This window comes from Bos indicus, chromosome 9 (assembly GCF_029378745.1).
Source record: "Bos indicus isolate NIAB-ARS_2022 breed Sahiwal x Tharparkar chromosome 9, NIAB-ARS_B.indTharparkar_mat_pri_1.0, whole genome shotgun sequence".
NCBI lineage: Eukaryota > Metazoa > Chordata > Mammalia > Artiodactyla > Bovidae > Bos > Bos indicus.
The window spans coordinates 15,187,085-15,202,201 of NC_091768.1; the positions used below are offsets into that span (position 1 = coordinate 15,187,085).

Here is a 15,117-nt window from a genome sequence, read left to right on the forward strand (position 1 = left end):
GTATAAAAAAGCTAGCTATTTTTTGCATCAAGAAAAATAATTAATATTCTCTTTTTGAATTATCCTACAAGAATATCCTTCTGCCAAGTATTCTGTATTATGGCTTTTTGATGTGAGTACCATTTCCTTTGAACTTTGGTTGTTTTTAGTTCAGCCAAATTGACTGGCTTCTTAAAAGTGCTATTTTTGGACAAATACAAGGGGAAATTAATCATAATGCCCAAATGATGGCCTGGGAGTACTATTTCATTATTTTCAGTTTAGTCTGGGAAATATGTAACCAGTTTTTCACCCAGAGAAATAAAAATGTTTCAATTTATTAGAAAGTACATGTTACTGGAAGCAGTCGAGGACAGAAGTGTAATCATGGAAACTATTCCAGCTGCTTCTATGCAGGCAATGCCGTCTGACATTGTGCTGAAATGACAAGCTTGCATCTGCTAAGGTGTGGCTTGAAAAGTCTGGAAGGCTGTCCCTGTTGACGACCAGGGGCATGACATCACCAGTTCCAGACAAGACTCCTTAAAATGCAAAAATCCCTGCGAGGGGCAACTCCATTTCTAACGTACACCTTTAGGGTGAACTTCAGGAGTTCCCTGGACACCTCTTACTGGCAAAAAGCAAGCAGACAAACAGCAACAACAACAAGGAAAACCCAGCAAGTTTGCAAATTTTGCAAAAAGCCAGCGCTAACAATAAAGGTCGTTCTGTCTATAAGGTTGATTCAACAGATTCCCACAGATTACATACAACAGATTCCAAAGGCCACGGAGCACTGATACCAGAAAACACAGAAAATTGTCGGTAGTGTTCAGAACCCTGGCTGCAGAGATGAACAGAATGAGAGAGATCACAAAGAAGTTTGACAAAGAGAAAATTGGCATGAAGCGTATGAGTGAAACTGCATCTCCTCCTTTGCCTGCAAGTCACTTCCAAGGTACATCTCCTACAGGCAATAGAAGTCGCTTTAGTCATGTCCAGCTCTTGGCGATCCCATGGACTGTAGCCCACCAGGCTCCTCTGTCCATGGGATTCTCCAGGCAAGAACACTGGAGTGGGTTTCTATGCCTTCCTCCAGGTGATCTTCCTGACCCAAGCATCAAACCTGCACCTCTTAGTGAGTCTACTTGAAAGAAATCCTGGAGACAGAAGAATAAATATAAAGGCCCTGGATACCCCACTTTCACATCCTCTGATTGGAAAAGACTATTAAAGGAGGGACACTGGACTGAGAGAAAGGGAAACTAGATTTGGAGTAAATGTTAACTAAATTGCGGTGCCATCTTGGGCAAGTCACCTAACTCATTTGAGTGTCAGTTTCACATTTGTAATATAAAGGAGGTGGGTAGACACCTCAGAGCTGCTTGTCAGCCCTGATACTTTATAGAATCTTGGACCACCACCTGCAGAGGAAGGTGTTTGAGTCATTTCACAGCTGCTTCATAAAGGGAGGGTGATAGGTAGCCTTTGAAGCTCTGGGAGACAACTCGCTAAAAGCTCATAAAATACTCATCAAGCTGCAGAGCACACAGGCCTGAGCTGTGGGTCCCTAAACTCTCTGCCTCTCTTTCAGCACCAGATCTTTTTTCAGATAGACCTTTTTTTTTCCCCCTTGTCTCTAGTGTGGCAAACCTGCTACGTAGCTGTCACATTTCCACCAGCCCACTCACATTTGCTGATGCCGACTGCCTCCCACTCTCAGCTACAACACACACTCACCCTCCTGTGACAGGAGCTCTAAATAACGGAACACTCTCATTTTTAAGGAGTCTAGTATTGTGAAATCTACATTTACAAGTGCATGTACTTATGTTTGCATGTGTGTGCATAGCAATGCACATGGGGGATGGATTACTTGCTTTGCAAATGAATTCACCATGGCATTGTTTACAATATCAAGTTCATTTCTCTTTTCCTCCACTGCCTCTCCTACAAATATCTTACATTCTTTCCTTATTTATTGCTGCTCAGGAATACATCTTGTGTAAGGTAAGGTATCCTGTATTCACAAAGGTTAAGGGAGAGCAAAATGCACTTCTTTGTAGCCTTCTGACTAATTTCTTTGTCCCAGGTGTGTGGACTTTTATTTTGCATATCCAGGCTCTAGAACTACATCTGGCTATACCACCAACTAAATACAGTCCACAGTCTACCATGATATAACAGCCTTTCTACAGAAATTATTAGAGTCTAGAAAAACCATAAGCTTCACATAAGCCACCAGGTCTGGAAGAAATAAGCTGATGACATTCCTTTGTAATGATTTCTTAGATTATGTTGTATCTCCCACTCAGGTCAATAGCTGTATCCTGGGGGCAGCTTAAAAATTTGGACTAATATATTCTGTCTCCTGACACAATAAACATTAATAGGCTGAATAATAACCACATTTCTGGCAGTGGTGAAGCTATTTTTAGTAATGGTGGTGCTCTGGAAAATTTCATCTTTTGCTTTGAAATGCAAAGGTGATTTTTCTCAGCCCATAAATGGTAAGCTCAAGCATGCTCGATTGTTTTTAATTTGAGTTTTGCATGTTTTCTATTTCTCTTTACTCCAGGGGTTTCCTTATCTGAGGGCACACACAGATTAGAACAGGAACAGATCAGATCCCCTTGTTTAGGGTAAGTTGCAAATAATATGTCTGGTACTAAGGGCACCAAACAAAGGCTTCATCTCATTCAATTGTTAGTGTTCCCCTCGAGGCTTAGGCAAGCTAAGAGCCTAACAAAAACAAGAAGGAAAACAGCAACCTCACTCTTAAGTCATCCTCTCCTCAAAAAAAAAAAAAAAAAGTTATTGTTTTCCCACTTCCAGAAATATAATTTTCCAGGGTTCAGAAACTCAGGAGAATCCCAGCTCCCTTTTAAGTGCTTAAAAACATTCTCTTAATGGGGGACCTGGCAGCCACAGAAGGCGGGAGGATGGGCAGTATTAAGTGCCCAGGATCAAGCATCAAAAGGCCTAAGATGACATCTGGCCAACCCATTAACCCTTCTGGGCCTGTTTCCTCATTATAAATTATAGATAATGACACCCACATTTTTATTGAGATCAAATGAGATAATAGAGTTGAAAATGCTTTGTGGAAGGATTAGGTTTTCACAGCATTATGTTCTGCTTACTTGAGTGCATCTCAACTCCTATGACGCTGTAGAAAATTAAAGCTGAGAGTCACCCCCAAAATGAGAAAAGTGTAAGACTGCTTTAAATGAAATTTCCTTCTCTTTCTCTCTCCCTCTCTTCTTCCCTCTGTCTCTTCATCTCTCTTTTCCCCCTACCTCCTAGAAAAAAGCAAAAGTAACAACTGATCTTAGCTCTGCCTTCTAAGCGGAGAAGGCGATGGCACCCCACTCCAGTACTCTTGCCTGGAAAATCCCATGGACGGAGGAGCCTGGTGTGCTACAGTCCATGGGGTCGCGAAGAGTCGGATACGACTGAGCAACTTCCCTTTCACTTTTCACTTTCATGCATTGGAGAAGGAAATGGCAACCCACTCCAGTGTTCTTGCCTGGAGAATCCCAGGGACGGGGGAGCCTGGTGACCTGCTGTCTATGGGGTCACACAGAGTCGGACACGACTGAAGTGATTTAGCAGCAGCAGCAGCTGCCTTCTAAGAGTCATGAATTTGGACTTCCCTGGTGGTCTAGTGGTTAAGAATCCACTTGACAGTGCAGGGGACACGGGTTCAATTCCTGGTCCAGGAAGATTCCACATGCCTCAGAACAACTAAGCCGGTATGCCACAACTTCTGAAGCCTGCTCACCCTAGAGCCCGCGAGCCACTGCGACAAGGAGCCCACTCACCAAAACTGGAGAACAGTCTTCCCTTGATGCAGCTAGAGAAAAGCCTGCAATCAGCAACAAAGACCCAGAGCAGCCATAAGTAAATAAAAATAATTAAAAAAAAACAAGAATCATGACTTTTCCTCAGTTTGCAATCATAGCCAGTGGCCCTAAATTAGATAACCTCATTGATTACCTACTACCAAATGCTGTTAGTAAATTATTACCAAAAACACGTCATGTAATTAGGGAGCTTAGTGTGGTTGTGTACATATGCTGTATTTAAAATGAACAACTGACAAGGACCTACTGTATAGCACATGGAACTTTGCTCAGTGTTACATAGCAGCCTGGATGGGAGGGGAGTTTGGGGGAGAATGGACACATTCTGTATGGATGGCTGAGTCCCTTCACTGTTCATCACAACATTGTTACTCAGCTCTACCCCCACGCAAATTAAAAAGCTCAAAAAAAAAAAAAAAAAGTCATGAAAAAATTTTCTGCTTCTAGAGAAGCTTAACATTGAAATCAGCTCTATCCATTTATCCGTTCATTCAACAAGAATGTATTCAGTGAAACTTGCGCCAGGCACTAGGGGTTTAGGAATGAACAAGAAAAACATTCACTTCCCCACGAAGTTCACAATCCAAGGAGGGAGACAGGTTCACGGTCTCTTATTTTACAGCTTCAAACGAAAAACACAACAACTGAGAAAATTTGACTCTACCTGTAGCTCCCCTTCCATTATACTGAGTAGCTGGATGAGATCTTCCTTGGACAACTCCAAGGATTTCTTACTTTTCCGTTCACTTTCTCCAGATGGTTTTAGGTGTCGTTTGACAGTTCCCGAAGCCATGACATCCTCCTCCTTTCTGTTGGATTTGTTCTTCTTTTTCGTGTCTTCTGAGAGACTTTTATCAGCAGCGTTGCTGATGGTGGAGGTCTTGGGGCAGGAGACATGCCCGTTGGATGAACTTTCACCGCCCTGGTTTCGGGATCGCATTCCCACCTACAGCACATGAGAAAGGAGAAGATGTCTTTACCACCACTGAAATGATTTTTGCCTGACTGCTTAGAAATGAATAGCGGCTTTAAAACGTCACCAAGAAAGAAAAACCAGGAGATCAATCTCCAGTCAGCTTCCTTATAGCTTTAATGATCGCATCATTAGAAACTTCAGGAAAATACTTTGACCAGTCTTCAGAGGAAAATGAAAACGTGATTCTAACGTCACAAACATCTGAAGCCGAGTAATAGGGATCAACGTCAAGCAGCGCTAATTCACGCTGCTGGTAGGTATCTTCGATAGGCTGGGATAACAATGACACTTTACCTATTATGGTCGCCCTTCCCCAAAACATGACCCAGGGCTAATAATGAGAAAAACATCAGACCCGTCCCAACTGAGGAACACTTCAAAATGCCTGACCCGTGATCTTTAAAACTAATCAGGTCATGGAAAACAAGGAAACTCTGAATAATTGTCACCGCCAAGAGGAAGCTAAGGGCACATGACAACTAAATGATGTAATGTGGCATCTGGATGGGATCCTGAAACGGAAAAAAGACATTAGGGGAAAATTGAGGAAACATGAATAAAACATGGACTTTAGTCAATAATAATGCATCACTATTTGTTCATCAATTATAACATATGTACCATACTAACATGAGGTTTTAATTATAGAGGTAACTGGGTGTGGGGTCTATGGGATCCCCCAGTATTATCTTTGCAAGAATTCTGTGAATCTCAAGGTTTTTGTAACATAAAAAGTTTACTTTTTTAAGTGATTCTAAATTATCTATCAGAAAATGCAAACCTCAAACCCTGCCAAGAACAAGTCAGAAGTCACAATATGCAGAAAAAGCCACATGGAGTCGGGGGAGGGGACTTGAAGTGAAGAGAGAAAAGGGGAAACGCCAAGGGAAGAGGGCGGGGTAGTTTTTAGTGATATGGGACTCTACTTTTCCATGAACTCTTTTTCAAAATTGAGTGTTGTTGCTGTTCTTTTCTAATGTCAGTCATTTTACAGTAATAAAAGTACAAAGGATTGGGAGGAAAAGACCACCTTCAAAATCAAGATTTTTAAAAAATATGCTGAGGTAAAATAAAGAAAAAAACAAAACAGCAATTAATTTGTCCATGGGGAACTCACTTGAGTCATTCTATTTTGAATGTTTATGCAGTCTCTAAGCAAAAGAACTTGATTAACAGATACATTGCAAACAAACACACTGAGCTCAAAGGCAAGGCCTCTAATCTAAATTCAGGGAAGATCCCTCTGATATCCTGGGGGCTGTACTACAAAATTTGCCTAAATCCTTAAATATAGGAGCTTAGTGCATGGGTTTATTTAAAACTCACAGTATAAATAGTTCTTCCCTTGAACAGCTCAGCAGCAAGGTTTTCATTACCCATTCCAGATAAAATACAGAGACTTCTTTTCTGGAAGTAAATTTCCTTTATGAACCCAACCATAGTTAAGAAACCAAGAAAAGCTTTTCAAAACGCCAGGCTTATAATAGAAAAATAAACACACAGCGTGATGTTTCCTTTTAGATAGCGAACACTTAATTCTTCTAAGAAATCTTGAAATCTACATTCATGCTCCTTTTTTGAATGGAACCCTTACAACAAAATGGACCCTTGTGTGTGTGTGTGTGTGAACTTTCTATAGCACCCTAATTTTGAAGACTATAAACCGGAGAAGTGGTCCTTAACACCAGCGCCATGTATTCTGCTTCATTCAGTGATTAGGTCCTAAAATTTTAGAGCATCCTCTGTGCTTCCTTGGTGAACAAAGAATAGATGCTCTTTGTAACGGAAGCCAGAGCACTTCAGAACAGACCTACTGTATTTCATCACAGCTTGTTTGCAGGCAGAGTGGGCTGACTTAAGTCCCAAGCCAAAAAAATGAAAAGATGTGACAAATAGTTTTGAAGGGGAGCACGTTATACCACCCCCAAATATACCTCTTTGGCATACTGATGACTTCAAGCTCATTATTTTTTAAGAAACAACAGGGACCTGTGAAGCTCTGAAACCTGGGTAGAAATTACCCTTTCCTAAGACATATTTTGGAGAAGGAAATGGCAACCCACTCCAGCATTCTTGCCTGAGAATCCCAGGGACGGTGGAGCCTGGTGGACTGACGTCTATGGGCTCGCACAGAGTCGGACACGATTGAAGCGACTTAGCAGCAGCAGCAGCAAGACGTACTTATATTTATAAGAAAGCCTCCATTTGTAAGGGTTTCTCCCTGGCTATACCAGGAAGAGAACTATAACTCTAAAATCTCTAGAAACTCTTAACTGATACAGAAGGCAGTGACTCAAATCTGAATTTATTATGCTTTCCTTGTTTACTGTGCTTTCCTGGTAACTCTCATAAGTGGCTCAACATCTTTCTTTTGCCTTTAGCTGAAGCTGGTATATAAGGTAATGGCTTGGTCATTTCAGAGAGTTACTCGGTTTTCCTGTGTCTCTCCCATGTAAACAGGAGGTACGCATGTCATTAAACTTGTATTTGTGTTCTCCTATTAATCTGTCTTTTTAATACAGGGGTATAACAGCCAAAGACCTTAGAAGAGTAAAGCAAAAATTATTTTTCTTCCTCCACAGTTTCAAACTTAACTCCTGACACAGCACAACTAAGACACATGGGCTCCCCAAATTGAATTGTGATTCCCCGTGACTCCATGCCACATGTGCACTTCTTTGATCTAAAACAATTTTCTCTTAAGGCTCTTTGGGATGGAACATCAAATATTGATCTAACAACTTCAATTTAGAACACGCGTTAATGGAAGTTCCAGGCAGTATTTCCCAAGGTGGTAATGTTTTAAACTTAATCATACACAGCCTTAATCACACACAACATTTGTATTTGACTCTAACATGTGCTTATGTCTTATTTTCCTGGATTTCCTGTATCTTTTATAGGATCTATGGCATTAGGATATTTGTAAAATAAGACTAATGCATAACTCTCTATATATTACATGCCCTTAATTATATTTGCAAACACATGGGAAAATGGCATTTACCTAGTACCAACTATATATCTGGGCTTCCCTAGTAGCTTAGCTCGGAGAAGGCAATGGCATCCCACTCCAGTACTCTTGCCTGGAAAATCCCATGGATGGAGGACCCTGGTGGGCTGCAGACATGGGGTCTCGAAGAGTCAGATGCGACTGAGAGACTTCACTTTCACTTTCACGCATTGGAGAAGGCAATGGCAACCCACTCCAGTGTTCTTGCCTGGAGAATCCCAGGGACGGGGGAGCTTGGTGGGCTGCCGTCTATGGGGTCGCACAGAGTCAGACACGACTGAAGCGACTTAGCAGCAGCAGCAGTAGCTTAGTTGGTAAAGAATCCGCCTGCAATGCAGAAGACCCTGGTTCGATTCCTGGGTTGGGAAGATCCCCTGGAGATGTGATAGGCTACCCACTCTGGTATTCTTGGGCTTCCCTGGTGGCTCAGATGGTAAAGAATCCACCTGCAATGCAGCAGACCAGGGTTCAGTCCCTGGGTCGGGATGATCCCCTGGAGAAGGGGTTGGCAACCCACTCTAGTATTCTTGCCTGGAGAATCCCTATGGACAGAGGAGCCTGGTGGGCTATAGTTCAGGGGGTTCCAAAGAGTCAGACATGAGTGAGCAACTAAGCACAGCACACACAGCAATTCTATATTTAATTGTTTCTAAACAATCTCAGTCTAATATTAAAGCTAAGCAAGATCCTGTGGGGCTTTCCCAGGTACAAAAGTCCATTCATGTTCCCCATTTCTTGTTTGTAGAAAAAAGGCTTCTCTGTCCTAGGCCTTCTCTGAGTGCCAAAGAGCAGACTCAACCAATTAGGGAATTGAGGGATGGCAGAAGCAAAGAGTCAAGCTAGAAAAGTAATGATAGGGATTTCTCTGGCATTCCAGTGGTGGGGAGCCTGCCTTGCATTGCAGGGGAAGCAGTTTCGATCTCTGGTTGGAAATCTAAGATGCCACCTGCCTCAGAGCAAGTAAGCCCTTGAGCTGCAGCTACTGAGCCCATGCTCTGGAGTCCACACTCCACAACTAAAGAGTCTGTGAGCTGAAACGGAAGATCCCACATGATGCAATGAAGATCCTGTGTCCTGCAACTAAGACCCAGATAAATAAATATTTTTTTAAAAGTAATTATACCTTAAACAATAATTCAGCAATAAAACATAATCCTAGCTCCTCCTCAAGGGACACACAGAAAATCTGATACATATTTTTGAGTTGTTATGCAGAAACTAAGATCTCCCCCTACTCCCAGGCGGAGGGTGGTAACTACATGCTGACCAGCAGGTAGACCCCAGATTGTTTAGAACTAGAAGGTTGACGATGAAGATTCCTGAACATCACCCCATTACCTCACCACCAACCAACCAGAGGAAAGTCATGCACCCTACAACACTCACCCCAAACGTTACCTTAGGAAAACCTTCCCTGAAAACCATCGGGGAGTTTGAGTCCTTTGAGCATAAGCCACCCATTCTGCTGTGGGACCCTGCAACAAATGTGCACTTTCCTTCACCATAAAATGGTGTCAGTAGATTGGCTCTGCTGTGCAATGGGCAAGTGGACTCGAGTTTAGTTCAGCAACAATATTAATACTTTTAAATAAAATGTTTATAGTATTATTAGCCTTTATAGAATTAATAGAATTACATTAACTAATGAAGATTATAGATTGAATTACTTGTAGGATTTTTACAGAAAAAAAACATATTTTAGAATTATCTAATTGTTTTATATCACTAATCAGGTCAAAAGCTTGAGTTCTCTATTCTCTTTCACACTAATTCACTTTTGCTGATGAAATATCGCATGTGCCAAACCTGTGATGTTAATTCTGTCTTAACAAGTATTTTTTTCTCTGTGACACTGAAATGTCACATTAATTACTTTTGCTTTGACACGTGCACACAGATTTTAGTCCTTTCCTAGTCATCCTAGTCCTTTTTAGTCCTTTTCCAGTGATTAAATATCTTTTTCTGGATCACACAGCTACTCCTAGTGAATAGAAGACCTAGGATTTGAACCAGGTGAGACTCTGAATAAGGTCTTCTATCTTTACCTCCACAACAAAATCAGCAGTCAGCACCTGTTCTATCTCAGAACTGCAAAAGTACTCAGAGACAGCAAACCAGTCAAGAAATGTTTTAGAACAGAAATGGACAGCCTGTAAGAGGGAGAAAAACTTAAGTTGTCCATAGTGTAACCAAGTCTGCCCTCAATAATATCCACTTTAAACCACTTTATTCTCTCAGTAAGACAAAGTATCCAGATAAGAATACTTTCCAGACTTTCATGTTTCACATTTAGTGATATTTAGACTCTTCCTTGGGATTCCCAGGTGGCTCAGTGGTAAAGAATCCGCCTGTCCATGTAGGAGTTGCAGGAGACTTGGATTCAATCCCTGGGACAGGAAGATCCCCTGGAGCAGGGTATGGCAACCCACTCCAGTACTCTTGCCTAGAAAATCCCTTGAACAGGGGAGCCTGGTTGGCTACAGTCCATGAGGTCGCCAAGAGTCAGATGCATATGTATGCATACTCTTCCTTATTTTAGCAGCTCTCACTTACTGTTTCTTAAGTGTTAAACACTGTGCTAAGCATTTTACATTATACAGCATCTCATTAAAATTAACATTCACATCAGCACTAGTAGGTGCTATTATTCTCAGTTTACAGATGAGGTCATTGAGATTTAAAGAGATTAAATATCTTTTTCTGGATCACACAGCTACTCCTAGTGAATAGAAGACCTAGGATTTGAATCCATGTGTGATGCTGAATAACTACTCTCTATATGGTTTTTTCCTAAGTTCTTAAACAGATGCAAATTAGAAGGGGAGGGATTACCCTGGGAAGCAGATGACTCAGAAAGTTTTACCAATGTTTTCTAAAATAATATTTTTTCACTTTATATCCCAGAGTTGGAGAAATCCATCTATCTGTCCTCCTCCATAGGCACTCTGGCAAAAATCACACAGCCACTGAAATTAGGCTGCTGAGCAAAAATACGCTTTCCGAAATCATTAACCTGTTGCAGAACTTGTATAATGATGAATCACTTAAAAGCCTTTCTGAGAAGCAACTAGGCTAATTATTAAGGATACAGGTTATGAAAACAGATTGCAGGCTGAACAGGGATCATTACAGACTTAATGTGTTAAAAGTCCCAGAGCTGAACAATAGTAAACATTTAGTCAGAGTTGGCCAAGTTCTATCCTTAATGCTCACAGGGGTAGCAGGAGGTAACAGAAAAGGCATCTGGCACTCTGTAGGCCTCTTAGTATTTGGTTGGCGGGGGCAGAATACATGACTACCAAATATGCCACTTTAGCATACGGATTTTTTTGAGCTGAAGGCAATCAAAACCCAGCAGATTCAGGTAAAGCTCTCCTCCTCTTCATCAACTGCCTAAATTTACACTGGAAAGGGGGCCTATACCAGGAGGAGAGCTATCACCAGAGATACCTTTTCACCAAAGAAACATAACTGATAACACGGCAAAATCTGTTTTTCAAACCTTTCCTCTGCCTTCGTGTGAATGGTCTTCCTCCCCTTCGTATCCGCAGACCCTCACCCCTTTCCTTAGCTCAAGATTTTATACAAGGTTCAGTTACCTGGCTGCTGTTGAAGTCTCAGCTTTTCACGGGACTACTGGTGGTACCAGTGGTAAAGAACCTGTCTGTAACGCAGGAGACGGTAAGAGACTCGGGTTCGATTCCTGGGTCAGGAAGATTCCCTGGAGGAGAAAATGGCAACCTACTGCAGTATTCTTGCCTGGAGAATCCTAAGGACAGAGGAGCCTGGCAGGCACAGTCCATATGGTTGAAAGGAGTTGAAGCGACTTAACAAACACATACACTGTACATATAACATTAAACTTGGTTTTCTCCTATTTCTCCAGGCCAGAATACTGGAGTGGATAGCCATTCCCTTCTCCAGGGGATCTTCTCAACCCAGGGATAGATCACAGTTCTGCTTTGCAGATGGATTCTTTACCATCTGAGCCACCAGGGAAGCTTCTTTCTCCAATTATTCTATCTTATATCAATTTCATTACTAAACCAGCCAAGGCAGGGCTTCCCATGTGGTCCGATGGTTGAGACTTCATTTTCTAGTGCAGGGGGTACAGGTTCAACCCCTGGTTAGGGAACTAAGATCCCACACGCCTTGTGGCCAAAAAACCAAAGCAAAACACAGAAGTAACACTGCAACAAATTCAACACAAGACTTTAAAAAAATGGTCCACACCCCCCAAAAAATTATTTAATAAATAAATAAATATCAGCCAAAGAACCTAAAAAGAGAGAAGAGAGAATTTTCCCCCTCCCCTTCAGTTTAATGGCTGCAAGCATGGGACATGTAAATAACAAACTTTCTGAACGAAGCCAAGAATGCCTTTGGTTCATCTCAGTGTGTATCCTTTCAAGAAAGTCAAGACTCACATCAGATTTGGAACTTTTTTTTTTTAAGTGTTATTTGAGGCACAGGTTCTTCTACTTAATAAGCAAATTATCCTAACATAATTCATGAAATACACTTTCTCTTCTTTTCATAGTAATTAGTCAGCAATATTTTGCATAGAATTTTCTGATTCGCATGTGAAGAAAAGAAAGACCAAATTTTATCCCAAGCCTCCCTCTTCTATGTCTTTTATGTCAGCATGTACTGTCAGATGAATACTATCCTAGGAATCAGAAGATATTTATAACAATTTTGACTAATTTGTATGGAACTAATAAGTATTTTTAGAGCCTTTGAACAAGTCGAAAGAGAATGAGAGAGGGAAAAGTCTACAGCAATTAAAGGCTCACTCTAGCTTCCATCTTTATTAGCTCCTATAAGACTTGACTTTGAATTTTCCTTAACAGTCTCACTCCTGCTCGAACCTTCCAGGTTTATCTTTCCATGTTACTATTCAACATTGGTCACAATATTCTCCATCCCTACCACCAAGAAAAACTTCTTTTCTGTACAAGTTAGGTCTTGGCATCATTCCTTTACTTGTTAAGTATCCAACTCCTATCTGTTCCTGATTTTACTTACATTCTTTTTTAAGAACCTACCCAGTACACAGGGTGAGCTAGCACAATAGGTTTATTTATATAACTTCAACTTTTTAATTATTTGATAGAATTATAAATATGACATATAGTAAAAGGGAAAGCACAGAATTACAGATAGTGTACTTTTGACAGTGTAGCTTGGCAAAAAGCTTCCTGCAAGTGCGGCTTCCAGAAAATCAGCCTGGATCTTTTAGACATAAATGACAGTACCCACAGTACCCAAGACTAAAGGCAAAAGAAAACACTGTTCTAGTTTCATGTGAAGTTTAAGATGCAAAAGACCAATCAGATCAACTAGTTTATCCTCTATCAATGCCAGATGATTCCCTCTGTAGATCTAGTTACTTGGTTAAGTCTAGTTAGAAATGTTCCAGCTCAGGAAATGTTCAAACGTTTCTCAGAAGACTGTTCATTCTAACAGCACAGATTGTTAATAAATTTTTCTAGGTTTGCCCTTAAATTTTCTTTACAATTTTCTTTCATTTTCATAATCCTATTTATGTAGCAAGCCACATCAAATGGTATTTCATTTCTCATTATCTACACTCATAAAAGCCTCAAAATAAACTAAGCTTTTGTTTATGTAAAACATTTTCATTCGACTAGGACAGCTCTATCCAGACCAACTGAAAATTCTTCTAAATAATTTCACAAAATATTAGAATTCAAGGAAGAGGATTCTCTTGGAGTCACGACAGTGATGTTGTAACCAAAAGTTTGAGGAAAATATTATAACTGTGGCAAAATAGAAAAATATTATTCTACTCTAGCCTAAAACCATGGTGCAATATTTTATGAAGTTCTGCTTAATATTTTTCAAGGAAGATAACAGCAGACCTGGAAAAGGTTTCCAGAAAAAAAAAATAAAAACAGAAAATAACAAAAGAATAGATCAGGAAACTGCTATGAAATAAGAAAAAAAAATTTTTAGTTATATATTGAATCTGAAAGGATATACAATTTGAGGGTGTTAAAGCTTGAATGTAAAATAGATTGGCCTCTCTTATCATCATGTTGATAAAAGAGGGTTTTGGTTTACCTCTTTATACTAATTGCTAGCATTTATAACAAGGCTTGAGATTTTTTTTTTCTTTTTTCTTTTCTCCACAGAAACAAGGCTACTGTCAACTGTATAAAAGAGAAAAGCCTTTAAATATCCAGAAATATACTATTATATAAAGTAATGATAACATATAACAGTTTTTGACATTTTCAATATCAATGACTCATTCTTGAACCTCAAATACATTTAAAGCATCTTTATAGTCATAATACTTTATTATAATTCTGATGTCATTATTCTACTAGACATAGAACATAATATATAGGTATTGGTTATATAAGAAGGTTATATAAGACCTTCCTTCAAATTTAAGTGATTAGGATAACTCTAGTTTTCTGGTAAATTTTACCTATATTCTCTCTACTTGACCACGATAATTTGTTTAGACATTTAAACAGTACCTGTGGCCTCTGAAGAATGTCACCATTTAGTTTAATTAAAGTTGCTTAATATTTGTTTTATCTGACAAAGAAAACATCTCTGGAAAATTACCAGACTCTTGGTTAGCCAGAGTTAGAATTCCTTTCTGTATTTCATCACTTCTGAAAAGGCCCACAAACTACGAGTCAGTCATTTCCTTTCACTCACAAAAGAGCCAGGAAGAAAAATACCTTAGGCTTTCTCTCAGCAGTCTATATGTGATGAATTGTTCTTAAATATTACTTCTATTCACAATAATAGTAACTGACTTTTACTAAGGAGCTTATGCTCTGAACACTGGGTGAAGTGTCTGTCATAGCTAGTATCATCTCATAGAATCCTAATAACAATCCATAAAGCAGAGGCTATAATTACTTCTCTTAAAAAGATAAGGAAAGTGAGGCTTAGAGAGATTTAGACATTTGCCCAAAATAGCATAGCCAGTACCTGGGAACGCCTGAACGAGAACACAGGGTAGTTTGCCATTCTCTACATTCAAGGAGAACCCAAAAGTCAGCTTTAATTTCCAGATCAGAACCACTGCAACACAAATATACTGGTAGCCCTCCCTGCCCGGGGCTGATATAAGTTTAGTCACGGGGTATAGCATCCAGCAAACAGTCTCAAGCAACAATTAATACAGAATTCCACTATTTCCACAGACTTTTTTCTTCAATTTCTACTTGTGTAATACCTTGCTCTTCTAAGACCACATTCTTTCCACCCTGCTCCCCTGACACTGTCTTTCAACT

At 40.1% G+C, this 15,117-nt stretch overlaps 1 protein-coding gene across 3 annotated transcripts in view; it reads right to left on the bottom strand.

Annotated features, from left to right (window-relative positions):
- Positions 1-15,117, bottom strand: part of FILIP1 (filamin A interacting protein 1) — a 349,281-nt gene that overhangs the window by 119,040 nt on the left and 215,124 nt on the right. For all 3 annotated transcript variants that reach the window (XM_019967040.2, XM_019967042.2, XM_070795472.1), the window contains exon 2: positions 4,510-4,791. In XM_019967040.2, coding sequence (XP_019822599.1) covers positions 4,510-4,785 — 276 coding nt within the window. In that variant the 5' untranslated portion in view covers positions 4,786-4,791. The remainder of the gene's footprint in view (positions 1-4,509; positions 4,792-15,117) is intronic.